At 41.0% G+C, this 27,418-nt stretch overlaps 1 protein-coding gene across 4 annotated transcripts in view; it reads right to left on the reverse strand.

Moving 5' to 3' along the window:
• The window catches only part of MSRA (methionine sulfoxide reductase A), a 359,917-nt gene that overhangs the window by 91,254 nt on the left and 241,245 nt on the right, over window positions 1–27,418 (reverse strand). For all 4 annotated transcript variants that reach the window (XM_065907831.1, XM_065907833.1, XM_065907834.1 and 1 more), the window contains one exon: window positions 2,672–2,778. In XM_065907831.1, coding sequence (XP_065763903.1) covers window positions 2,672–2,778 — 107 coding nt within the window. The remainder of the gene's footprint in view (window positions 1–2,671; window positions 2,779–27,418) is intronic.

Raw genomic sequence — 27,418 nt, forward strand, 5'->3', positions numbered from 1 at the left:
GTCCTTTCAATGAACACCCAGGACTGATCTCCTTTAGGATGGACTGGTTGGATTTTCTTGCAGGTGGATTTTCTTTTAAGGGACTCTCAAGAGTCTTCTTCAACACCACAGTTCAAAAGCATCAATTCTTTGGCGCTCAACTTTCTTTATAGTCCAACTCTCACATCCATACGTGACTACTGGGAAAACTATAGCCCTGACTAGATGGATCTTTGTTGACAAAGTAATGTGTCTGCTTTTTAATATGCTGTCTAGGTTGGTCATAACTTTCCTTCCAAGGAGTAAGCGTCTTTTAATTTCACAGCTGCAATCACCAACTGCAGTGATTTTGGAGCTCCAAAAAATAAAGTCAGCCACTGTTTCCACTGTTTCCCCATCTATTTGCCATGAAGTGATGGGACTGGATGCCATGATCTTAGTTTTCTGCATGTTGAGCTTTAAGCCAACTTTTTCACTCTCCTCTTTCACTTTCATCAAGAGGCTCTTTAGTTCCTCTTCACTTTCTGCCATAAAGGTGGTGTCGTCTGCATATCTGAGGTTATTGATATCTCTCCCGGCGATCTTGATTCCAGGTTGTGCTTCTTCCAGCCCAGTGTTTCTCATGATGTACTCTGCTCTCTATATCTCTGCATATTACATAACTCAACAATTGTAGCAGGATGCCTGCTAAAACTAGACTTGTTTGCTCTAACAGAGGAGCCAAAAAGTCACTAAATCACAGCAAATTATCCTGGAGACGGCAGTCAGCTGCCTGGCCTGGACCAGGCGGGGGTAGGTGAAGGACCCTTTGCATATCGTCACACCAGCCACCTCTCGGGCACCAGCTCAGATGCCCTTGGCCTCACCTCTCTCTTCCCTGCAGCTCCCGGACACTGCAGGACAGACCACTGCTGTTGGGCAGAGGGTTGTACAGCGGCAGTGGTCTAGAGTCAAGACTCTCTGGAGTTTAGCCACTTTGCCAGGACAAAAGTACTGGACTTTCTACTCATCTGTCACTATAATTTAGAACCAGTTTTTATTTACATATAAAAATAAAAGAGATGTGACATTATTTGTTCTCTGAGTTGGTGATCAAGCAATTCTACGTGGTTACATGAACCACAGTGGATATCTGGATGTTGGGGGCACAGAAGAGCCCAATTTTTATTTTTGAAATAGACCCTACTTTTAAAAGCCAAGGCTGTGATCCATGAAGGGGATATATGTATATGTAGGAATGTATTTAATTCCCATGTGCTTAGGTACAGAACATTCAAAGAGCACTAGGTTAGAAAAACTGTCAAGATAATTCATTGATTAACATTGAACAAGATTGTTCAAGATTAACATTTCCCCAATCTACAGAAGTAATGGAGAAATTATTGAAACAAATAACACTTAATATCTACATTTTACTTCATATGTTTATCAGTTATCTAAGATCAATGTGGGTTCTACTCAAAGCTAAGGATAGAAACCATAGTGGGGTAGAAACCAGACTATTGCGTGTAAGTTAGCCTCTTTACCATCATGTGGGAGGCACTAATCTTTTGACCTTAACATCTTCAAGGCGAACATGAGAAGATCAACTCATTTTGGGATAGTCTAGAGGGAGATTAATATTCTTCTGGAGTTTCTTAGTATCACTGTTTATACCTTAAGAGATTGTGAATCATTATATTAGGAAATCAATATTATGGCAGTAATTATATGTTACTTTTAGTATTAACAACATAACCTTTATAATTAAATATAGTGAGATTAAACCCAACAGAACGAACTGTTAAGTTTTTGCTTGGGGTTGGTTCTCTGTTAAACCTGCCACAATGTCTCGTCTGCCCTAGGCACTTCTCTAACCCAGCTCTCAAGTGCTACAGTTCTGCAGGCCCTCAGCCTCCTCTCTCTTCATGCATTACTTTTCTCAAGTGATGGTATCAGCAACCAAGGCTTCATCTACCAAACTGAAGTTGAAATCCCAACAGTAGTACAGGCTACCATCTGTTGAGCACTTTGCTATGCTCTGTGCTTCACAAACATCAACCCAGTTAACAGTCATAATTATGTGTCCCCCAAAAAGATACGCTGGAATCCCTACCAGGACCTCAGCATGTGACCTCCCCTGGAGACATTAACAGAGATGATGGAGCTAAATATGGTCATTAGCTAAGGCCCTGACCTAACGTGACTGGAGTTGTCATAAATGGTATTAATTTGGATCCAGAAACAGGTGCACATAGAGCCGATGATGAAAAGACAGGGAGAAGACAGCCGGCTACAAGCCCAGGGGAGAGTCCCTGAGCAGATTCAGTCCTGCCAACACTGTGACTTTCAACTCCCCGTGATTCAGCAGAGCCGTGAGACCACGGATTTCTGCTGTTTAAGCATCCCATCTGTAGTGCTCTGTCATGGCAGCCCAAGCAGGTTAATACAGAAAGAAGAAAGAGAGAGAGAGTCTCAGAGAGAGAGAGAGAGAAATTTGATGTCAAGTTGTATATTCATCTGGATGATCTGACTTTAAGAGACATGCATAAGAGCACATGCTTGCCATTTCCGTCTCCATTCTACGGGGCAGAAGGCCTCTATTCCATGAGGCTGATAGAAACTTTCCAAAACATGCAAATGGAACGCAGGGCCAGGTGCCAAGAACCAGACTCTTCCCCCACAGGTGGCCTGGGAGGGAGATGGGACCTACCTTCTGGTAGTCCTCTTTGGACCTCAGGGCTGCCCCCATGTGCTCGGCGGAGGTCGGGTAGATGGCGGAGCGGTACTGAGAGCCGTGGTCGTTGCCTTGGCGCATGCCTGGGGAAGTGGGAAGCACAGGGTTACTAGGGTGGACCGGGCCACGAGACCAGTGTCAGGCGTCCTTCAGGACACGTCCTGCTAAGTGCTCATTTCAATTTCATCCTGGCACAACTCTCCTTGAACAAGCAGGCAACATATCTGTTCTGCTTTGCCTGTTTTAATTATAACATATCTTTGCATTTTAGGAAAATTCATCACAGGTCTCACATCATAGTAGATGCTCTACAAACACGCATTCTTCCATGCAGATACTGAAGTCATAACCATTTTTCGATTGTGAAGCACTGTGATAACACACTGTTTCTGTGGATTCTAATGGGACACTCTGTGTGGCAGGTGGTACCATCCCTTGCTTGGCAGATAAGGAAATGGAATAATATGCACAGGAGTGCCTGGCGTGGTGCCCTACACACAGGAGATGCCTAATAAATGACAAAGTGACTGATGCTCAACGGGTTTAAAGAGTTTGCCTAAGGTCACACACCCAGTCACAGGAAAACCTGGCATTTTTAAGTCAGCCCAGTGCACTTCCCACAGTCACAGCAGCTCAAGTGTAGAGCTAACAGGAGCTCAAGGTCAATGTCGAACTGAGCGATGGAGTCCCCATCTTACAGTGCCACCGGCCTGCCAGAGATCCCCTACAGATCCCCATGCTGCTGAGAAATGAACTTCACACACATTTACTGTGTCACTGAAGCATCAGTGTCAGTTTTGACAAGTGCCCCCAAGCTCCTCCCATAAGACATGCAACCTTCCTGACGGGACAGTGCCAGGTTCCCGAGCCCCCAGCGCAGGTGCTGCTGCTGTTGCGGTTCCGTTGCTCGGTCATGTCCGACTCTGCGACCCCGTGGAGAAAAGCCCCCCAGGTTCCTCCGTCTCTGCCCGTGGCATTCTCCAGGCAAGAACACTGGAGCGGACGGCCATGCCCTCCTCCAGCCAGCTTAGGTGACTTCCTAGAAATCCCATTCTCCCACCTGTGGAACCCCTTCCGCTCCTCCATATACAAAGGTCACAAGGGGAATCAGGAACTCATTATTAAAAAGCCAATATCAATAATGACATTGAAATATTAATTTAACATTGCATACTAAAAATTAACCATCCCATGCCTCCAATAAGCACCAAGTAATATAGTCCATCCTAAAGGAGATCAGTCCTGGGTGTTCACTGGAAGGACTGATGCTGAAGCTGAAACTCCAATACTTTGGCCACCTGATGCAAAGAGCTGACTCATTTGAAAAGACCCTGATGCTGGGAAAGATTGAGGGCAGGAAGAGAAGGGGACAACAGAGGATGAGATGGTTGGATGGCATTACCGACTTGATGGACATGGGCTTGCGTATACTTCAGGAGTTGGTGATGGACAGGGAGGCCTGGCGTGCTGAGATTCATGGGGTCGGAAGGAGTCGGACACAAATGAGTGGCTGAACTGAACTGAATATCAAATTAGGCTATTTCATTTCTTTGTAAGTTATATATTCATTTAAGTATTATAGTGGTGGTACTATAGTGTAGATACATATTAGTAGGAGCTTCCAAGGTGGTGTTAATGGTAAAGAATCCATCAGCTAATGCAGGAGACAGACACTGCTTTGATCCCTGGGTCGGGAAGATCCCCTGGAAGATGGCATGGCAACCTACTCCAGTATTCCTGCCTGGAGAATCCCATGGACAGAGGAGCCTGGTGGGCTACAGTCCATAGGGTCGCACAGAGTCAGACACAACTGAAGCGACTTAGCATGCACCAACACATATATTAAGTATTATTTATAGTATATGATATGCATGTATTATTGTAAATGTTACTTAAGAGACTGTGTGAGACAGCTGATAAATATACATTCCAGAATATTCTGTCTTCTTCAGTTGTCCCTCCTTCTCTTACAAGTAGGGCTTCTCCAGTGTGACTACATCCCACACTTTTGGCCTAACATCCATTTGCATAATGGCGAGATGGTAGCATCACTGTTCATTCCGAAATATTTCTGTGAAGAAAAAACACTGCCAGATGACTGATTTTTAAATCAAGACAGATCCTTCTCCATGGAGCACAAGATGGAGAAAACCAGGTTCTCCATGTGTCAGTCAGTCAGTTCAGTCGCTCAGTCATGACTGACTCTTTGCAACCCCACGGACTGCAGCACGCCAGGCCTCTCTGTCAAACACCAACTCCCAGAGGTTGCCCAAACTCATGTCCATTGACTTGATGATGCCATCCAACCATCTCATCCTCTGTCGTCCCCTTCTCCTCCTGCCCTTAATCTTTCCCAGCATCAGGGTCTTTTCAAATGAGTCAGCTCTTTGCATCAGGTGGCCAAAGTACTAGAGTTTCAGCTTCAGCATCAGTCCTTCCAATGAATATTCAGGACTTCCTTTAGGATGGACTGGTTTGATCTTCTTGCAATCCAAGGGAGTCTCAAGAGTCTTCTCCAACACCACAGTTCAAAAGCATCAATTCTTCTGCGCTCAGCTTTCTTTATAGTCCAACTCTCACATCCATACATGACTACTGGAAAAACTATAGCTTTGACCAGACAGACCTTTGTTGACAAAGTAACATCTCTGCTTTTTAATATGCTGTCTAGATTGGTCATAACTTTCCTTCCAAGGAGTAAGCACCTTTTAATTTCATGGCTGCAATCACCATCTGCAGTGATTGTGGAGACCCCCAAAATAAAGTCTGTCACTGTTTCCATTGTTTCCCCATCTATTTGCCATGAAGTGATGGGACCAGATGCCATGATCTTCATTTTTTGAATGTTGAGTTCTACACCAGCTTTTTCATTCTCCTCTTTCATTTTTATGAAGAGGCTCTTCAATTCCTCTTCACTTTCTGCCATAAGGGTGGCAGAATCATCTAAGGTTATTGCATGTCTGAGGTTATTGATATTTCTCCAAGAAATCTTGATTCCAGCTTGTGCTTCATCCAGCTCAGCATTTCACATGATATACTCTGCATAGAAGTTAAATAAGCAAGGTGACAACACACAGCCTTGATGTACTCCTTCCCCAATTTGGAACAAGTTTGTTGTTCCATGTCCAGTTCTAACTGTTACTTCTTGACCTGCATAAGATTTCTCAGGAGGCAGGTCAGGTGGTCTGGTATTCCCATCTCTTGAAGAAGAATTTTCCACAGCTTGTTGTGACCTACACAGTCAAAGGCTTTGGCATAATCAATAAAGCAGAAATGGATGTTTTCCTGGAATTCTCTTGCTTTTTCTATGATCCAACAGATGTTGGCATTTTGATCTCTGGTTCCTCTGCCTTTTCTAAATCCCGCTTTAACATCTGGAAGCTCATGGTTCACATACTGCTGAAGCCTCACTTGGAGAATTTTGAGCATTACTTTGCTAGTGTGTGAGATGAGTGCAATTGTGCAGTAGTTTGAACAGTCTTTGGCACTGCCCTTCTTTGGAATTAGAATGAAAACTGACCTTTTCCAGTCCTGTGGCCAGTGCTGAGTTTTCCAGATTTGCTGGCATATTGAGTGCAGCACTTTCACAGCATCACCTATTAGGATTTGAAATAGCTTAGCTGGAATTCCATCGCCTCCACTAGTTTTGTTCATAGTGATGCTTACTAAGTCCCACTTGACTTTGCATTCCAGGATGTCTGGCTCTAGGTGAGTGATCAAACTATCATGTTTATCTGGGTCATGAAGATCTTTTTTGTATAGTTCTTCTGTGTATTCTTGCTACCTCTTCTTAATATCCTCTGTTTCTGTTAGGTCCATATCATTTCTGTCCTTTATTGTGCTCATCTTTGCATGAAATATTCCCTTGGTATCTCTAATTTTCTTGAAGAGATCTCTGGTCTTCCCCATTCTATTGTTTTCCTCTATTTCTTTGCATTGATCACTGAGAAAGGCTTTCTTATCTCTCCTTGGTATTCTTTGGAACTCAGCATTCAAATGGGTATATCTTTCATTTTCTCCCTTGCCTTTTGCTTCTCTTCTTTTCTCAGCTATTTGTAAGGTCTCCTCAGACAACCATTTTGCCTTTTTGCATTTCTTTTTCTTGGGGATGGTCTTGATCACTGCCTCCTGTACAATGTCATGAACCTCTGTCCATAGTTCTTCAGGTACTCTATCAGTTCTGATTCCTTGAATCTATTTGTCACTTTCACTGTATAATTGTAAAGGATCTGATTTAGGTCATACCTGAATGGTTTAGTGGTTTTCCCCACTTTCTTCAATTTAAGTCTGAATTTGGCAATAAGGAGTTCATGATCTGAGCCAAAGTCAGCTCCCAGTCTTGTTTTTGCTGACTGTATAGAGCTTCTCCAACTTTGGCTGCAAAGAATATAATCAATCTGATTGGTGTTGACCATCTGGTGATGTCCATGTGTAGAGTCTTCTCTTGTGTTGTTGGAAGAGGGTGTTTGCTATGACGAGTGCATTCTCTGGGCAAAACTCTGTTAGCCTTTGCCTTGCTTCATTTTGGCCAAATCTGCCAAGACCAAATTTGCCTGTCACTCCAGGTATCTCTTGACTACTTACTTTTCCAACTCCATGTGTAGTTGTTTAAATCTATTTAAGTTTTTTTTTTTTTTAAGAGAAATAGCATGTGAGGAAAAGAGAGCCTGCATATGTTTATATTATTTGTTATATTTTCAACAAGTTTGAGTAAGATTACATATGTCTTGTACACAGAAGACAATAACTATCTGTGTGTGTATCTGGAGGTCTCTAAATTATCATAGGATAATGGAAAATTGTGGCTTATGGATAAAGATGTGCTTTTGAGAAAACAGAGTGAGAATAATTAAGAATCCCTCCCAGGACATAGTTTACAGTGGGCTCTTGCACTGGTGATATTTTCACAGATTATCTGGCAGAAGGATGACACAGTGAAACCCTTAAGTCTATCTTTGTGTCTAGAGCTCCTCTTGTAGTGACATGACAACCTAAGGGGCAGAAACATCTGGGAGGTTTCACAACATTGTGAGGCCGGGCAGAAAAGAGGCACACGGCTGTCTTTCTGGGCAAGTAGTATGAAAGGTGATTGTTGTTGCTGTTTAGTCACTCAGTTGTTTCTGACTCCTTCTGACCCCATGGGCTGTAGCCCACCAGGTTCCTCTCTCCATGGGATTTCCCAGGCAAGAATACTGGAGTGCGTTCCCATTTCCTTCTCCAGGGGCTCTTCCCAACCCAGGGGTCGAACTGGCGGCTGCTGCATTGGCAGGCGGATTCTCTACTTGAGCCACCAGACAAGCCCATGTCAGGTAATGGATTTTTATAAAAAATAATTCATGGATTTATTTTTTCCCTCTTTTTATTTATTTTTATTTATTTATTCCTAATTAAAATTAAAAACTTTTGCACAACAAAGGAAACTATAAGCAAGGTGAAAAGACAGCCTTCAGAATGGGAGAAAATAATAGCAAATGAAGCAACTGACAAAGAATTAATCTCAAAAATATACAAGCAGCTCCTGCAGCTCAATTCCAGAAAAACAAACGACCCAGTCAAAAAATGGGCCAAAGAACTAAACAGACATTTCTCCAAAGAAGACATACAGATGGCTAACAAACACATGAAAAGATGCTCAACATCACTCATCATCAGAGAAATGCAAATCAAAACCACAATGAGGTACCATTACACGCCAGTCAGAATGGCTGCTATCCAAAAGTCTATAAGTAATAAATGCTGGAGAGGGTGTGGAGAAAAGGGAACCCTCTTACACTGTTGGTGATAATGCAAACTAGTACAGCCACTATGGAGGACAGTGTGGAGATTCCTTAAAAAACTGGAAATAGAACTGCCATATGACCCAGCAATCCCACTCCTGGGCATACACACTGAGGAAACCAGATCTGAAAGAGACACGTGCACCCCAATGTTCATCGCAGCACTGTTTATAATAGCCAGGACATGGAAGCAACCTAGATGCCCATCGGCAGATGAATGGATAACAAAGCTATGGTACATACATGCAATGGAATATCACTCAGACATTAAAAAGAGTACATTTGAATCAGTTTTAATGAGGTGGATGAAACTGGAGCCTATTATACAGAGCAAAGTAAGCCAGAAAGAAAAACACCAATACAGTATACTAACACATATATATGGAATTTAGAAAGATGGTAACGATAACCCTGTATGAGAGACAGCAAAAGAGACAGAGATGTATAGAACAGTCTTTTGGACTCTGTGGGAGAAGGCGAGGGTGGGATGGTTTGGGAGAATAGCATTGAAACATGTAAATTATCATATGTGAAACGGATCGCCAGTCCAGGTCTGATGCATGATACAGGGTGCTTGGGGCTGGTGCACTGGGATGACCCTGAGTGATGGCATGGGAGGGAGGGGGGAGGGGGTTCAGGATGGGGAACACATGTACACCCGTGGCGGATTCATGTCAATGTATGGCGAAACCAATACAATATTGTAAAGTAATTAGCCTCCCCCCAAAAAATTCATGGATTTATTTATACAATTAGAGTTCATACTACTATTGCACTCTGGGACAGGAATTTCTGGGCTGGGATGGTAATCTCTGGACTCTTCCTTGAAGCCATGATCCCTTGAGTCTATAGTCTAACTTGATCATCTGTTCACTGTAACACTGTCATACTGATATGGCTCCTGCCACTGTTGCCCCTGCCTCCCTGTGCAGATTTGGGCTGTCTCCAACACACTGTGCGCAGAGGACTAACTTTAAAGAGGAGTGACTTGAGGACTTCCCTGGTGGCCCAGTGGGTAAGACTCTGCCTTCCAATGCAGAGGGTGCTGGTTCGATCCCTGGTCGGCGGGCTAAGATCCCACATGCCTCGTGGCCAAAAAGCAAAACATAACGCAGAAACAATATTGTAACAAATTCAATGAAGACTTTAAAAATGGTTCATATAAAAAAAAAAAAATCTTTTCTTTTTTTTTTTTACAAAAAGAGGAATAATTTTATGGGCATTACCCATAGCTCTACACCAGACTCACTGTACCTTTTGCCTTTTGTACAAACCCAAACAACACATCCATTGGAGAGATGGAAGTTATTCACACAGTTACAGCCACATCTGTGGGCAGAAATCTTTCCAATTTTAATTTACAGCCTGGACCTCCTGATCACATCCATTCTTGGATGTTCTAATAAAACTAAAAGTTCCTCCTGTCAGAAACAATACACTCTCTTCCTGGTCACTCTGGCTAAATCCCTAACTGACCAGGAAGGAAGACAAGAAAGTGTTAAAGAGATACAGTAGTGGATGGAGAGAAAACATCAAAACCTTTGTTCAGATTTCTTTAAGTCTTGAGTGATACTAGACTAGGGGTTAACTTTCCAGTCTACTCAAGGATAAGGTTATTTTGATTATATTTTCCCATCAGAGTTCATCCTCAGGAAGAGGTACAATATCTTAAACCATACATCCATATCCACACACACATGTGTGCATTTGGTCACTTGCAATCCATGTACCTTCTTTTCACTAATGAAGGCACTTATTAAATGGATGTGTGTGTGTGTGTGTGTGTGTGTGTGTGTGTGTGTGTGTATTCTGTCATGTCTGACGCTTTGAGACCCCATGGACCGAAGACCACCAGGCTCCTCTATCCATAGAGTTTTCCAGACAAGAATACTGGAGTGGGTTGCCATTTCCTACTTCAGTATTAAATGGATAGAAGCTTCAAATCTGAAAGCAGATGGTTCACTAGGAAATATGATTTGATGCTGAACAGATTGAGAAACATATAGGACTCCGGCTTTTCTGTTCTTATTATTTTTAATACATTGCAATTGTAGATGTTTAGCATCATTAAACTTTCCACCATGTCTTTCAACCTCCATTGGTTTCTATAATGAACGCAAAACAGTAAGACAGTAATTCAGATGTGAGGAAAACCTGTTTACTAAATCTCGTGTAAAAAAGATAGGACTTAGAGCTGCAAGAGATTGTTTTTAAGTCTGTCTCTGCCACTGACACATTTTACATTTTATGCAAATTTCCAAATCTTTCTGAGCTTCAAACCTCTTCTGTAGAACAAGGATTATAAGGGCCTAACCTATCGATTTGTTTGAGAAGTAAATGAGATGAAATCTAAAACAGATCGTCAACTACAAAAAATTGTTAAATAGTTTATTTTTAAAACTTTTCATAATCTTAGAAAAGCCCATAATAACTAGTTTGAAATAAAAATAACAAATGATGTCACACAAGATACTCTAGCGCTTAGTCGCCCAATTGTGTCTGACTCTGTGACCCCTCGGGCTATAGCCCGCCAGGCTCCTTGGTCCATGGGATTTCCCAGGCAAAAATACCGGGGTGGGTACTCCAGGAGTAACCCCCTTTCCCCAGAAAAGCATTATTTAAATTAATACCTCAGATACTCAAACAGCAGAGGTCACACAGGCAAATGATCATGATTCATTTTATGTGTGCAAAAATGTACTATTCTGTTTTTAACTAGTTCATTACTTTTTTAAAACTAGAATTACCTTCCTAGTTATATTTTAACTTTGTTAATCTCCATCCCACCTCTTCATTTCAACAGATCCAAATCTAAGAAAAGGGAAAAACTCTTTGAGTGAATTCTCCCTCCCCTGCTCCTTCACATGAAGAGGTTTCAAATGCGGTGTCCTCACTCTTGGTCTCTAATCTGAAATTAGGAAAAATCTGGCCTGTTAATATTATTTTGTCTCTCTCAAGCTCACACCCACTGGGTTACCAAAAAGGGAGAAAGAAAGACTTGCAGAGTGGGTGGTAAAAAGAAACAAAACAATTAAAAATTATTTTTTAAAAAAACACAATTTTGAAAGGCCTTCTTTCTGACTTCCTGCCTTCTTTTCTTCCTTCCATTCATTCATCCATTTCCCCCTGAATCAGGCAAGGTACTAGGTCCTGGGATTCAGAAATAAGAAAGTCTCATTTTTCAACGAGGTCCCCCTCCTAGTTCAGGGAATGCCACCCCAGGATTTACACCTACATGTTCCTGGCACACGTTCTCTTTCCAAGACTGATGCACGAGAGTCAGAGGCAACCAACGGAAGACAGTGGTGCAAAGTGTGCGTACACGGTGCACGTGGTGGAGAGCGGAGAGTCCCAGTCCAAGACCCAGAAACAAGGACAAGCTTGGTCTCCACTGAGGGCTGTGAGGAGACAAGACTGGGTTCTGCCACGTGTCCTGGAAGGAAGTGAAATCGGTCGCTCGTGTGTTTTGAAAGGACACACAGGAGCTTAGAGATGCGTGGAAAGATCAGTTTCGAGGGAGCCACAGATGCCGGTGGGACCCTGAGTGAGCATAATCATCAAAAACCCAGAGCTTTCTTTCACACTGATTCAGTGAGAGTTGCAAAGTTCATTGTGCCTTCCGCTTGGTTTTGGGAAAACGAAGATAAATTATTGACATTATTGACATTAGCTGGCTGTCTTCACATCCCAGGAAAGTAAACAATGGACTTGCTGCAGGGGGTGAAGAGAGAAAAACTGGCTCAGAAACAACATCCTGTGCTTAAAATTCTTCCAGAACCCTCTCTACACTGACTAACGGGGACTAGGCTTTGGGGCATTCTTGGAAAGAACTGACCTCTTGGCATCCACCAACTGTTTGAGGTTTCTCCATCTACCTTCTCCAAATGAGATCTGAAAAGAACAAGCCATCCTGAGACGGCTTTTAGATTCCCCTCTCTCTCAGCGGGGCCAGACACAGTGCTGGAAAAAAGAGAAATCCTTAGTCTATAATGAAGCAAAAAGACTGAGCAGACGACTTCTCATCTGCCCAGTGGCCCTCTAAACTTTAGCTCCTCATTGGGTGCTAGCCCATTTTTACATATTCAGACTCGAGAGATGAGAAATATGTGTGAATGTGGGAATTTTAAAGGGAAGTTCACACTATGAGTTGTTGAGAGGTAATTATTTTAAGAAATGTTAGGAGTCACCAGCTGATAGTGAACAACAAGGCAAGGAAGGACACATTCCTACGGCTCTGAGATTACTGACTGTGTTAGGGAACTTCACAGGAGCAACTTCATTAGAGGACTGCCCATGTTGGATGCAGAAACAGGGTGACTCCCACCAGGATAAATCTGTATTCTCTTCTACAGGCTGTTGCCAGGGAGAAAAATAGATCCCGAGCCATGTCTGCTGAATGAAGCAGAGAAACTGGCATGAGTTTTGTCAAGAGATGGTTCTGTTTCTACCTCTGTTCATTTATTAACTGTGCAACCTCAGCCAAGGCACTAGAGCCATCTAAGATTCAGTGACTTCATTTGGAAAAATGGGGATGGTGATGTGTACTCCACAACAGTGTAAGGTGTCTTACATAGAAGCTCAATAAATACATCTCCCCCGTCCCCTTGTAACTTCTAATGCAGAAATTCAAGGAGAAGTTTTCAACCTAGTACTTACAAATTTTAAAATTCTGTCAAGAAAGAGTCATTGGGCATCTAGCTGAATCCAGGAAACTTGTTAGAGCTTTAGCTATAACACAGACCATTGAGCCTGATCTCAGTTTCCAGCAATGTCTATAATGTATCAACAAAGAAATGTCTACAATGTATCAACGAACAGATACAAATGCAGAAAGGCAAGCTGTGATCACTAGGATGGACATTGATCCACCTAGAATCCACACATTTTAACCTCTCTGGCCTCAATTCATCATCTGTATAGTAAGGATTTGGGGTAGATCCTTTTAAAATCAGCTTTATTGAGGTATAATTGACATATCATAAATGGTATACATTTAAACTGTACAATTTGATCAATTTTTACATGTGCATATGCCATGAAATCACCCTCATCATAGTCAAGATAATGAACACTTCTAAAAGTTTCCTCATACCTCCCCTCCTTTGTCTTTAGGCTGCAGATGGGACTTTCGTTCCCATCCCCAACCAGGGATGGAACCCACACACCCTGCAATGGAAGTGTGGAATCTTGGCCACTGTATGAGAATGCACCCGCTGTATGGGTGTGAGTAAGTGCCCCTCAAACCCCTTTCAGATCTCCCCTTCTCACCACTCCCAGCCCCCACCCTAAAGCCCAAGGCAAACACTGATCTAAATTCTGTTGTTATAGACTCATCTGTATTTTTTTAGAATTTTATACAATTGGAATCATATATAGTATGTACTTTTTTGGTAACTCAACTATGTTGTATGTTCCTTTCTTTTATTGCTGAGCAGTGTTCCATTGATTAGTTAAATGTAAGTCACTCAGTTGGGTCCGACTCTCTGAGATCCCATGGACTGTAGCCCACCAGACTCCTCTGTCCATGGGATTCTCCAGGCAAGAACACTGGAGTGGGTAGCCATTCCCTTCTCCAGAGGATCTTCCCAACCCAGGGACTGAACCCAGGTCCCCCGAATCGTGGGCAGATTCTTCACCATCTGAGTCACAGGGAATTTCCATTGATTGGCTATGCCAAATTTGTTTATTCATTGACATACTTATGGATATTTGGGTTCTCTGCAATCTTTGGCTATGAAAATAAAGCTACTGTAATCATTTATGTACTGGTTTTGTATATATGCTTTGATTTTGTATATACGCTTTCACTTCTCCTGGATAAACACCTGGGAGTGGAATGGCTAGTACATTTGTATTTTTTTTTAAGAAACTGAAAATTTTTTCCCCAAGTGGTTGTAACATTTTCCGTTACCTACCAGCAATGTATGAAGGCTCCAGTCATCTTATATCTACTTAAATACTTGGCACGGTCAGTTATTTTTAATTTTAGCCAGTGTCAAATACGTATAATAGTATCTCACCGTGGTTTCAAAACAATTTGGAGACAAGACCTCACTGGGCCCTGAAGTCCTCCAGCAGGTAGATGAACCAGCATCCCTCACAGCAAGAGATGGCACCTCTTATTATCACCGATGTGACCTTTCCTGACACACCTGGGCTTTAATTCAGGTGTTTGAGACAAGTCTTATTCATATAGAATTATATCACTTTACCTGACTGAAAATTAATCCTGTCCATTTTAAATGACATCTCATTTTAAAGCTAAAACACTAAGTTAACACTCAGAGAAAGGTTGAGGGCCTACCCAACGCCGGTGCTGATTGGAAACTAGTTAACTACAAAGTCATGCTCTTCACCACTACTGTCTCACCCCAGGATATAGAGAGGGGCAAGGAGCCCTGCCTGGCATGCTGCAGTCCATGGGGTTGCAATGAGTCAGACATGACTTAGCAACTGAGCAAACACAACAACCGCAACTTGTACATTATGTATCACTTAAGTAAAAAAAAAAACAAAAAAGTAGCATGTAGTGGACTATGAAAGATACTACATGGCTCCCTTCTAAAATGAAATACTCCGTGTTCCCTATCATTTCCCAATATTCTATTTTTTTAATGCAACATATCTCAAAAAGGATAAAAGAAAATTGTTATGTAACAGAAGTGTCAAATATTCAGTCTGTGCCTAAAAAGAAGGATTTGATTTTCAGTAATGAAGAAACACTACTTCCATAACCATAAGTAAATTAGTTTGAAAACATGTGGTGATTTCTTCCTAAAAAGCAAAAAAAAAAAAAAAAATCATTTTAATACCTTTGCTTTTATGAAAGGGAAATTCTACTTGTGACTGGCCAAAGGAAATATTTCAAACTATTATGTATATTTTTAAGAATGTCTGGTACTCCATATCCATTTATACTACAAACTCCTGAGTTTGACAAAATAATGAATCCTGAAATATTCAGACTATCATCAAAATGTATGAAAATTTCCAAAATGTTAAAATTTCTATGTCACCGTTTCTTATCCAAATCTTAAAGTTTTGTAGAAGTAAGTCAGCAGAAATATTTCCCTATAGAACATGAGGCATGAAATTAGATTTATAAGATGTTTACATTTGAATCAGTACCAAGCACGTATGTTCACATACATTCACAAAGCTAGTCTTTCATCATGGGCATTGTTCACATTATTAACACGAGTAGCAATCAACAAGTTTCTCAGGTGGCTCAGTGGTAGAGAATCCACCTTCCAATGCAGGAGACCCCGGTTCGATCCCTGGGTCGGGAAGATCCCCTGGAGGAGGAAATGGCAACTCCAGTACTCTTGCCTGGAGATTTCCATGGACAGCGGGGCCTGGTGGGCTACAGTCCATGGGGTCGCAAAGAGTTGGACACGACTGAGCGCAAGCATCAGGAATCAGTATTACAAAGCCTTTATAGTTTCTAGATCTGAATGCAGAAAGGTACATACATGTACAAAACTACATAAAACATAAATGCAGCTTATTAAAGTATTCACATTAATATTCTCATACTATATATGGCAATATATATTACCATACATTTTTATGATAAAGTGAAAACACAACCACCACTTATATCAAGAAACACAGCATCATCAGCAACCTGACAACCCTCCAGGTGTCCCTAGTGATGACAGTCCCTTCCCTTTTTCAGTAGTAACCTACCTGATTTGTATAACAGTAATTACTTATTTTTTTTAAATTTACATCAGTGAAGTTATACTGTGGTTTCAATATTTCACTAACTGTTACATTCATGAGATTCTTCTATTTTTTTCATTTTCCTTGCTTTGAAATATCCCTTTGTATGAAAAGATCATAATTTGTTTATCCATTCTACTGCTGATGAACATTACCAGCTTGGGGCTGCTAAGAATAATGCACTCTTGACCTGCATTCTGTAATATATGTATGAATTTCACTTGAGTACATACCTAGAAATAAAATTCTTGACTTGTTAGGTTTGTGTGTCCTCAACTTAACTAGATGTTGAACCATTTTCCAGAGTAGGTGTACCAATTAATAAACCTATATCAATGCATAAGAGTGTTCAGAGCTCTAAATGTTTATCAATTCATTCAAGTCTGTTAATGTCAGACTTTTAACTTTTTGTCAGTATGTTCACTGTGGAAAACTCTGAAAGAGACGAGAAAACCAGACCACCTGACCTGCCTCTTGAGAAGCCTGTGTGCAGGTCAGGAAGCAACAGTTAGAACTGGACATGGAACAACAGACTGGTTCCAAATAGGAAAAGGAGTACGTCAAGGCTGTATATTGTCACCCTGCTTATTTAACTTATATGCAGAGTACATCATGAGAAACGCTGGGATGGAAGAAGCACAAGCTGGAATCAAGATTGCCGGGAGAAATATCAATAACCTCAGATATGCAGATGACACCACCCTTATGGCAGAAAGTTAAGAAGAACAAAAGAACCTCTTGATGAAAGTGAAAGAAGAGAGTGAAAAAGTTGGCTTAAAGCTCAGCACTCATAAATCTAAGATCATGGCATCCAGTTCCATCACTTCATGGCAAATAGATAGGGAAACCAGTGGAAACCAGCAGACGTTATTTTGGGGGGCTCCAAAATCACTGCAGATGGTGACTGCAGCCATGAATTTAAAAGACGCTTATTCCTTGGAAGGAAAGTTATGACCAACCTAGACAGCATATTAAAAAGCAGAGACATTCCTTTGCCAACAAAGGTCCGTCTAGTCAAGGCTATGGTTTTTCCAGTGGTCATGTATGGATGTGAGAGCTGTACTATAGAGAAAGCTGAGCACAGAAGAATTGATCCTTTTGAACTGTTGGAGAAGACTCTTGAGAGTCCCTTGGACTGCAAGGAGATCCAACCAGTCCATCCTAAAGGAGATCAGTCCTGAATATTCATTGGAAGGACTGATGCTGAAGCTGAAACTCCAATACTTTGGTCACCTGATGTGAAGAGCTGACTCATTTGAAAAGACCCTGATGCTGGGAAAGACTGAAGGCGGGAAGAGAAGGGACAGACAGAGGATGAGATGGTTGGATGACATCATTGACTCAATGGACATGAGTTTGAGTAAACTCTGGGAGTTGGTGATGGACAGGGGGGCCTGGCGTGGTGCAGTCCATGGGGTCACAAAGAGTTGGACACGACTGAGGGACTGATCTGAACTGAACTTGCTGTGTAATGAAATCCCACTTGATCTTCATTTGCATTTACTTGATTAATATGGCATAGATTATCATTTCATATTTCCTCACCACTACAAGTCCTTTGCCCCATTTTTCTAGTCAGTGGCCTGCATTTTTAAAAATTTATTGCAGATATTTTTAAAATCTACTTTTTATATGCCTGAGATATGTTGGCAAATATAATCTATTCTTACATCTTTTTCTGATTTTTTTTGATGAACCAAAGTTGTGATTTTAATATAGTTAAATTTATCAAATAGCTTCCCTTATAGCTAGTGCTTTTTATATATTGTTTAAGAAGCACTTCTCAAACCAAAGATCATAATAATACTATCTATGTGATGTTTTGTAGTTTTGTTTTCACATTTAGGTCTGTAATCTACTTAGAATTTACTTTTTTCACTCCTCTTACAATATTTTAGATTTTCTTTTTATCTTATTTTTATTGAAGAATAATTTATTTATACTATATTCGTTTCAGGTGTACTGCATGGTGAGTCCATATTTTTATGGTGTGTACTTCAGTTTTAGACGATACTTCATTTAAACCACTGTAGACAAAGCAGATAACTGATAAGGACCTCCCGTACAGCACAGAAGTCCCCTCAGTACTCTGCAGTGACCTACACGGGAAAAGACTCTGAACGAGAGTGGATGTATGTGTACGCATAACTGAGTCACTGTGCTGTAACACCTGAAACCAACCCTGCCCACATGTGTGCACAGTCGCGTCCGCCTCCTTGCATCCCATGGACGTCCATACTCCTCCGTATGCAAGTGGCCCTCCACACGCCTCTGCCCAGATGAATTTTCCAAGCAAGAAGACTGAAGTGGGTTGCCATTTCCTACTCCAGGGGATCTTACTGACCCAAGGGCAGAACTCACATCTCCTGCATTGGTAGGTGATTCTTTACCACTGAGCCACCTGGGAAGCCCAAACCTGAAACTAATACAGCATTGGAAATCAACTATACTCCAATAAAAATTTTTTAAATGAAATATCAACTTTCTGAAGCAAAAAATAAAGTTATACCAAAATAATGACTATATTTCCTTGTGTTGTACAACATATCCTTATTGCTTTTTTAAAAAATTTGTTTATTTTTTATTGAAGGATAATTGCTTTACAGAATTTTGTTGTTCTCTGTCAAACCTCAACATTAATCAGCCATAGGTATACATATATCCTCTCCCTTCTGAAACTCCCTCCCATCTCCCTCCGCACTGCACACCTTTAGGTTGATACAGAGACCCTGTTTGAGTTTCCTGAGCCACACAGCAAATTCCCATTGGCTACCTATTTCACATATGGTAATGTAAGTTTCCATGTCACTCTCTCCATACATCTCACCCTCTCCTCCCCTCTCCCCAGGTCCATAAGTCTATTCTCTCTGTTTCTCCACTGTTGCCCTGTAAATAAATTCTTCAGTACCATTTTTCTAGATTCCATACATATGCATTAGAATATGATATTTATCTTTCTCTTTCTGACTTGCTTCACTCTGTGTAATAGGTTCTAGGTTCATGCACCTCATCAGAACTGACTCAAAGGTGTTCCTTTTTATGGCTAATATTCCACTGTGTATATGTACCACAACTTCTTTATCCATTCATCTGTCGATGGACATCTTCCATGTTCTAGCTTGCTAGAACATCTAGGTTGCTTCCATGTTCTAGCTATTGTAAATGGTGCCGCAATGAACAATGGGATACATGTGTCTTTTTCAATTTTGGTTTCCTCAGGGTATATGCCTAGGAGTGGGATTGCTGGGTCATATGATGGCTTTATTCCTAGTTTTTTTTTTTTTTTTTTTATTCCTAGTTTTTTAAGGAATTTCCTTACCATCTTCCATAGTAGCTGTATCAATTTACATTCCCACTAACAGTGCATGAGTGTTCCGTAATCTCCACACCCTCTCCAGCATTTATTGTTTGTTGACTCTTTAATGATGGGCATTCGGACTGATGTGAGGTGATATCTCATTGTGGTTTTGATTTGCATTTCCCTAATAATGAGTGAAAAAGGACGTCTTTTTTGGGTGTTAGTTCTAAAAGGTCTTGTAGGTCTTCACAGAACCATTCAACTTTAGCTTCTTCTGTGTTACTGGTTGGGGCATAGTCTTGGATTACCATGATATTGAATGGTTTGCCTTGGAAACGAACAGAGATCATTCTGTCACTTTTGAGATTGCATTCAAGTACCGCATTTTGGACTCTTTTGTTGACCATGATGACTACTCCATTTCTTCTAAGGGATTCCTGCCCACAGTAATAGATATAATGGGCAGGAGGGCCCAGAGGAGCTACTCCACATTCAAGATCAGGAGGGGGGGCTGTGAGGAGATACCCCTCGTCCAAGGTAAGAAGCAGCAGCTGTGCTTTGCTGGAGCAGCTGTGAAGAGATATGCCACATCCAAGGTAAGAGAAACCCAAGTAAGACGGTAGGTGTTGTGAGAGGGCATCAGAGGGCAGACACACTAAAACCATAATCACAGAAAACTAGCCAATCTGATCACAGGACCACAGCCTTGTCCAACTCAATGAAACTAAGCCATGCCGTGTGGGGCCACCCAAGACGGTCGGGTCATGGTGGAGAGGTCTGACAGAGTGTGGTCCACTGGAGAAGGGAATGGCAAACCACTTCAGTATTCTTGCCTTGAGAACCCTATGAACAGTATGAAAAGGCAAAATGATAGGATACTGAAAGAGGAACTCCCCAGGTCGGTAGGTGCCCAATATACTACTGGAGATCAGTGGAGAAATAACTCCAGAAAGAATGAAGGGATGGAGCCAAAGCAAAAACAATACCCAGTTGTGAATGGGACTGGTGATAGAAGCAAGGTCCGATGCTATAAAGAGCAATATTGCCTAGGAACCTGGAATGTTAGGTCCATGAATCAAGGCAAATTGGAAGTGGTCAAACAGGAGATGGCAAGAGTGAATGTTGACATTCTAGGAATCAGCGAACTAAAATGGACTGGAATGGGTGAATTTAACTCAGATGACCATTATATCTTCTACTGTGGGCAGGAATCCCTTAGAAGAAATGGACTAGCCATCATGGTCAACAAAAGAGTCCAAAATGCGGTACTTGGATGCAATCTCAAAAATGACAGAATGATCTCTGTTCGTTTCCAAGGCAAACCATTCAATATCACGGTAATCCAAGCCTATGCCCCAACCAGTAACACTGAAGAAGCTGAAGTTGAACAGTTCTATGAATACCTACAAGACCTTTTAGAACTAACACCCAAAAAAGACGTCTTTTTCATTATAGGGGGCTGGAATGCAAAAGTAGGAAGTCAAGAAACACCTAGAGTAACAGGCAAATTTGGCCTTGGAGTACGGAATGAAGCAGGGCAAAGGCTAATAGAGTTTTGCCAAGAGAATGCACTGGTCATAGCAAACACCCTCTTCCAACAGCATAAGAGAAGACTCTACACATGGACATCACCAGATGGTCAACACCAAAATCAGACTGATTATATTCTGTGCAGTCAAAGATGGAGAAGCTCTATACAGTCAGCAAAAACAAGACCAAGAGCTGACTGTGGCTCAGATCATGAAATCCTTATTGCCAAATTCAGTCTTAAACTGAAGAAAGTAGGGAAAACCACTACACCATTCAGGTATGACCTAAATCAAATCCCTTATGATTATACAGTGGAAGTGAGAAATAAATTTAAGGGACTAGATCTGATAGACAGAGAGCCTGATGAACTATGGACGGACGTTCGTGACATTGTACAGGAGACAGGGATTCAGACCATCCCCATGGAAAAGAAATGCAAAAAGGCAAAATGGTTGTCTGAGAAGGCCTTACAAATAGCTGAGAAAAGAAGAGAAACAAAAAGCAAAGGAGAAAAGGAAAGATATTCCCATTTGAATGCAGAGTTCCAAAGAATAGCAAGGAGAGATAAGAAAACTTTCCTCAGCGATCAAAGCAAAGAAATAAAGGAAAATAACAGAAAGGGAAAAACTAGAGATGTCTTCAAGAAAATTAGAGATACCAAGGGAATAGTTCATGCAAAGATGGGTTCAATAAAGGACAGAAATGGTAGGGACCTAACAGAAGCAGACGATATTAAGAAGAGGTGGCAAGAATACACAGAAAAACTGTACAAAAAAGATCTTCACGATCCAGATAATCACAATGGTGTGAGCACTCACCTAGAGCCAGACATCCTGGAATGTGAAGTCAAGTGGGCTTTAGAAAGCATCACTATGAACAAAGTTAGTGGAGGTGATGGAATTCCAGTTGAGCTATTTCAAATCCTAAAGGATGATGCTGTGAAACTGCTGTACTCAATATGCCAGCAAATTTGGAAAACTCAGCAGTGGCCACAGGACTGGAAAAGGTCAGTTTTCATTCCAATCCCAAGGAAAGGCAACACCAAAGAATGCTCAAACTACCGCACAATTGCACTCATCTCACATGCTAGTAAAGTAATGCTCAAAATTCTCCAAGCCAGGCTTCAGCAATACATGAACCGTGAACTTCCAGATGTTCAAGCTGGTTTTAGAAAAGGCAGAGGAACCAGAGATCAAATTGCCAACATTCGCTGGATCATTGAAAAAGCAAGAGAGTTCCAGAAAAACATCTATTTCTGCTCTATTGACTATGCCAAAGCCTTTGACTGTGTGGATCACAATAAACTGTGGAAAATTCTGAGAGATGGGCATACCAGATCATCTGACCTGCCTTTTGAGAAACCTATATGCAGGTGGAGGCAACAGTTAGAAGAGGACACGGAACAACAGACTGGTTCCAAATAGGAGAGTACATCAAGGCTGTATATTGTCACCCTGCTTATCTAACTTATATGCAGAGTACATCATGAGAAACGCTGGACTAGATGAAGCACAAGCTGGAATCAAGATTGCCGGGAGAAATATCAATAATCTCAGATATGCAGATGACACTACCCTTATGGCAGAAAGTGAAGAAGAACTAAAAAGCCTCTTGATGAAAGTGAAAGAGGAGAGTGAAAAAACTGGCTTAAAGCTCAGTATTCAGAAAACTATGATCATGGCATCTGGTCCCAACACTTCATGGGGAATAGATGGGGAAAACAGTGGAAACAGTGTCAGACTTTATTTTTAGAGGCTCCAAAATCACTGCAGATGGTGATTGCAGCCATGAAATTAAAATACGCTTACTCCTTGGAAGGAAAGTTATGACCAACCTCGATAGCATATTAAAAAGCAGAGACATTACTTTGCCAACAAAGTCCATCTAGTCAAGGCTATGGTTTTTCCAGTGGTCATGTATGGATGTGAGAGTTGGACTGTGAAGAAAGCTGAACACCGAAAAACTCATGCTTTTGAACTGTGATTTTGGCGAAGACTCTTGAGAGTCCCTTGGACTGCAAGGAGATCCAACCAGTCCATCCTAAAGCAGATCAGTCCTGGGTATTCATTGAAAGGACTGATGCTGAAGCTGAAACGCCAATACTTTGGCCACCTCATGCGAAGTGTTGACTCATTGGAAAAGACCATGATGGTGGGAGGGACTGGGGGAAGGAGGAGAAGGGGAAAACAGAGGATGAGATGGCTGGATGGCATCACCGACTCAATGGGCATGTGTTTGTGTAAACTCCGGGAGTTTGTGATGGACAGGGAGGTCTGGTGTGCTGCGATTCATGGGGTTGCAAAGAGTCAGACACGACTGAGCGACTGAACTGAACTGAACTGAACTGAGTTAAATTCAACTATTCCAGTCCATTTTAGTTCGCTGATTCCTAGAATGTCAATATTCACTCTTGCCATCTCCTGTTTGACCACTTCCAATTTGCCTTGATTCATGGACCTAACATTCCAGGTTCCTAGGCAATATTGCTCTTTACAGCATCAGACCTTGCTTTTATCACCAGTAACATCTACAACTGGGTATTGTTTTTGTTTTGGCTCCATCCCTTCATTCTTTCTGGAGTTATTTCTCCACTGATCTCCAGTAGCAAATTGGGCACCTACCGACCTGGGGAATTCCTCTTTCAGTATCCTATCATTTTGCCTTTTCATACTGTTCATAGGGTTCTCAAGGCAAGAATACTGAAGTGGTTTGCCATTCCCTTCTCCAGTGGACCACACTCTGTCAGACCTCTCCACCATGACCCGACCGTCTTGGGTGGCCCCACACGGCATGGCTTAGTTTCATTGAGTTGGACAAGGCTGTGGTCCTGTGATCAGATTGGCTAGTTTTCTGTGATTATGGTTTTAGTGTGTCTGCCCTCTGATGCCCTCTCACAACACCTACCATCTTACTTGGGTTCTTACCTTGGATGTAGGGTATCTCTTCACAGCGCAGATGGTGATTGCAGCCATGAAATTAAAAGGTGCTTACCACTTGGAAGGAAAGTTATGACCAACCTAGATGGCATATTAAAAAGCAGAGACATTACTTTGCCAACAAAGGTCCATCTACTCAAGGCTATGGTTTTTCCAGTGATCATGTATGGATGTGAGAGTTGGACTGTGAAGAAAGCTGAGCACTGAAAAATTGATGCTTTTGCACTGTGGTTTTGGTGAAGACTCTTGAGAGTCCCTTGGACTGCAAGGAGATCCAACCAGTCCATCCTAAAGCAGATCAGTCCTGGGTGTTCATTGGACGGACTGATGCTGAAGCTGAAATGCCAATACTTTGGCCACCTCATGTGAAGAGTTGATTCATTGGAAAAGACCACGATGGTGGGAGGGATTGGGAGCAGGAGAAGAAGGGGATGACAGAGGATGAGATGGTTTGATGGTATCACTGAATCGATGGACAGAAGTTTGAGTAAACTCCAGGAGTTGGTGATGGATAGGAAGGCCTGGCGTGCTGCGATTCATGGGGTCGCAAAGAGTTGGACACGACTGAGCAACTGAACTGAACTGAATAATGAGTGATGTTGAGCATCTTTTCATGTGTTTGTTAGTCATCTGTATGTTCTCTTTGGAGAAATGTCTATTTAGGTCTTTTTCCCACTTTTTGATTGGGTAGTTTGTTTTTCTGGTTAAGAGTTGTATGAGCTGCTTGTATATTCTGGAACTTAATCCTTTGTCACTTGTTTCATTTGCTATTATTTTCTCCCATTCTGAGGGTTGTCTTTTCACCTTGCTTATAGTTTCCTTTGCTGTGCAAAAGCTTTTAAGTTTAATCGGGTCCCACTTGTTTACTTTTGTTTTTATTTCCATTACTCTAGGAGGTGGGTCATAGAGGATCTTTCTTTGATGTATGTCATTAAGTGTTCTGCCTATGCTTTCCTCTAAGACTTTATGGTTTCTGATCTTACATGTAGGTCTTTAATCCCTTTTTGAATTTATCTTTGTGTATGGTATTATGAAGTGTTCAAATATCATTCTTCTACATGGACCAGTCCAGTTTTCCCAGCACCATTTATTGAAGAGGCTGTCTTTGCCCCACTGTATATTCTTGCCTCCTTTGTCAAAAATAAGGTACCCATAGGTGTATGGGTTTATTTCTGGGCTTTTTATCTTGTTCCATTGGTATATATTTCTGTTTCTGTGCCAGTACCATACTCTCTTGATGACTGTAGCTTTGTAGTCTAATCTGAAGTCAGGAAGGTTGATTCCTCCAGCTCCATTCTTCTTTCTCACCACTGCTTTGACTATTCAAGGTCTTTTGTGTTTCCACATGAATTGTGAAAGTTTTTGTTCTAGTTCTGTGAAAAACGCCATTGGTAATCTGATAGGGATCACATTGAATCTGTAGATTGCATTTGGAAGCATAATCATTTTCACAATATTGATTCTTCCTACCCAGGAACATGAAATATCTCTCCATCTGTTTATGTCATCTGATTTCTTTCATCAGTGTCTTATAATTTTCTGTGTACAGTTCATTTGTCTCCTTAGGTAAGTTTATTCCTAGATGTTTAATTGTTTTTGTTGCAATGGTGAATGGGATTGATTCCTTAATTGCTCTTTCTGATTTTTCATTGTTAGTATATAGAAATGTTCTTTTTTTCCCCCTAGTTGTTTTAGGTGTAGAGTTAGTTTGTCTACTCAATGTTTTTCTTGTTTCTTGAGGTAGGATTGTATTACTACAAACTTCCCTCTTAGAACTGATTTTGCTGCATCCCATAGGTTTTGAGTTGTTGTATTTTCACTGCTATTTGTTTCTAGAATTTTTTTTTACTTCCCTTTTGATTTCTTCAGTAACCTGTTGGTTATTTAGAAACATGTTGTTTAATCTCCATGTGTTTGTGTTTCTTACAGTTTTTTCCTTGTAATTGATATCTAGTCTCACAGCATTATGGTTGGAGAAGATGCCTGATACAATTTCAGTTTTCTTAAATTTACTGAGGTTTAATTTGTGACCTAAGATGTGGTCTAGCCTTGAGAATGTTCCATGTGGACTTGAGAAGAAGGTGTATTCCGCATTTGGATGGGATGTTCTGAAGATATCAGTGAGATCCATCTCATCTAATGAATCATTAAGACTTGTGTTTCCTTATTAATTTTCTGCTTTGATGATCTGTCCATTGGTGTGAGTGGGGTGTTAAAGTCTCCTACTATTATTGTGTTACTGTCAACTTCTTTTATGTCTGTTAGTGTTTGTCTTATGTATTGAGGTGCTCCTATGTTGGGTGCATAGATATTTATAATTGTTATGTCTTCCTCTTGGACAGATCCCTTGATCATTATGTAGTGTCCTTCCTTATTTCTTGTAATCTTCTTTAAGGTCTATTTTGTCCGATATGAAGATTGCTATGCCAACTTTCTTTAGCTTCCCATTTACATGGAATATATTTTTCCATCCTCTCACTTTCAGTCTATATGTGTCTTGAGGTCTGAAGTGAGTTTCTTGTATACAGCATATATATGGGTCTTGTTTTTGTATCCATTCAGCCAGTCTATCTTTTGGTTGGAGTATTTAATCCATTTACATTTAAAGTAATTATTGATGTATATGTTCCTATTGCCATTTTCTCAATTATTTGGGGTTGATTTTGTAGATCTTTTTTCTCCTCTTGTATTTCTTGACTATATAAATTCCTTTAACATTTGTTGTAAAGCTGGTTTGATGGTACTGAATTCTCTTAACTTTTGCTTGTCTGAAAAGCTTTTTACTTCTCTGTCAATTTTGAATGAGATCCTTGCCAGGTACAGTAATCTTGGCTGTAGATTTTTCCCTTTCAGTACTTTAAATATATCCTGCCATTCCCTTCTGGCTTGCAGAGTTTCTGCTGAAAGATCAGCTGTTAAGTTTATGGGGTTTCCCTTGTACATTACTTGCTGCTTCTCCTTGGTGTTTTTAATACTTTCTTTGAGTTTAGTCTTTGTTAGTTTGATTAGTATGTGTCTTGGTGTGTTTCTCCTTGGGTTTATCCTGCATGGGATTCTTTGTGACTCTTGGACTTGATTGACTATTTCCTTTTCCGTGCTGGGAAAATTTTCAACTATAATCTCTTCAAAAATTTTCTCATACCCTTTCTTTTTCTCTTCTTCCTCTGGGACCCCTATAGTTTGAATTTTGATGTGTTTGATATTGTCTCAGAGGTCTCTGAGACTATCAGTCCTTTTCATTCTTTTTACTTTATTCTGTTCTTCAGAAGTTATTTCCACCACTTTATCTTCCAGCTCATTGATTTGTTCTTCTGCTTCAGATATTCTATCGATTCCTTCTAGAGTATTTTTAATTTCAGTAATTGTGCTGTTCATCTCTATATGTTTATTCTTTAATTCTTCTAGGTCTTTGTTAATTGATTCTTGCATTTTCTCCATTTTGTTTTCAAGGTTTTTG

Source organism: Muntiacus reevesi, chromosome 17 (genome assembly GCF_963930625.1).
Source record: "Muntiacus reevesi chromosome 17, mMunRee1.1, whole genome shotgun sequence".
NCBI lineage: Eukaryota > Metazoa > Chordata > Mammalia > Artiodactyla > Cervidae > Muntiacus > Muntiacus reevesi.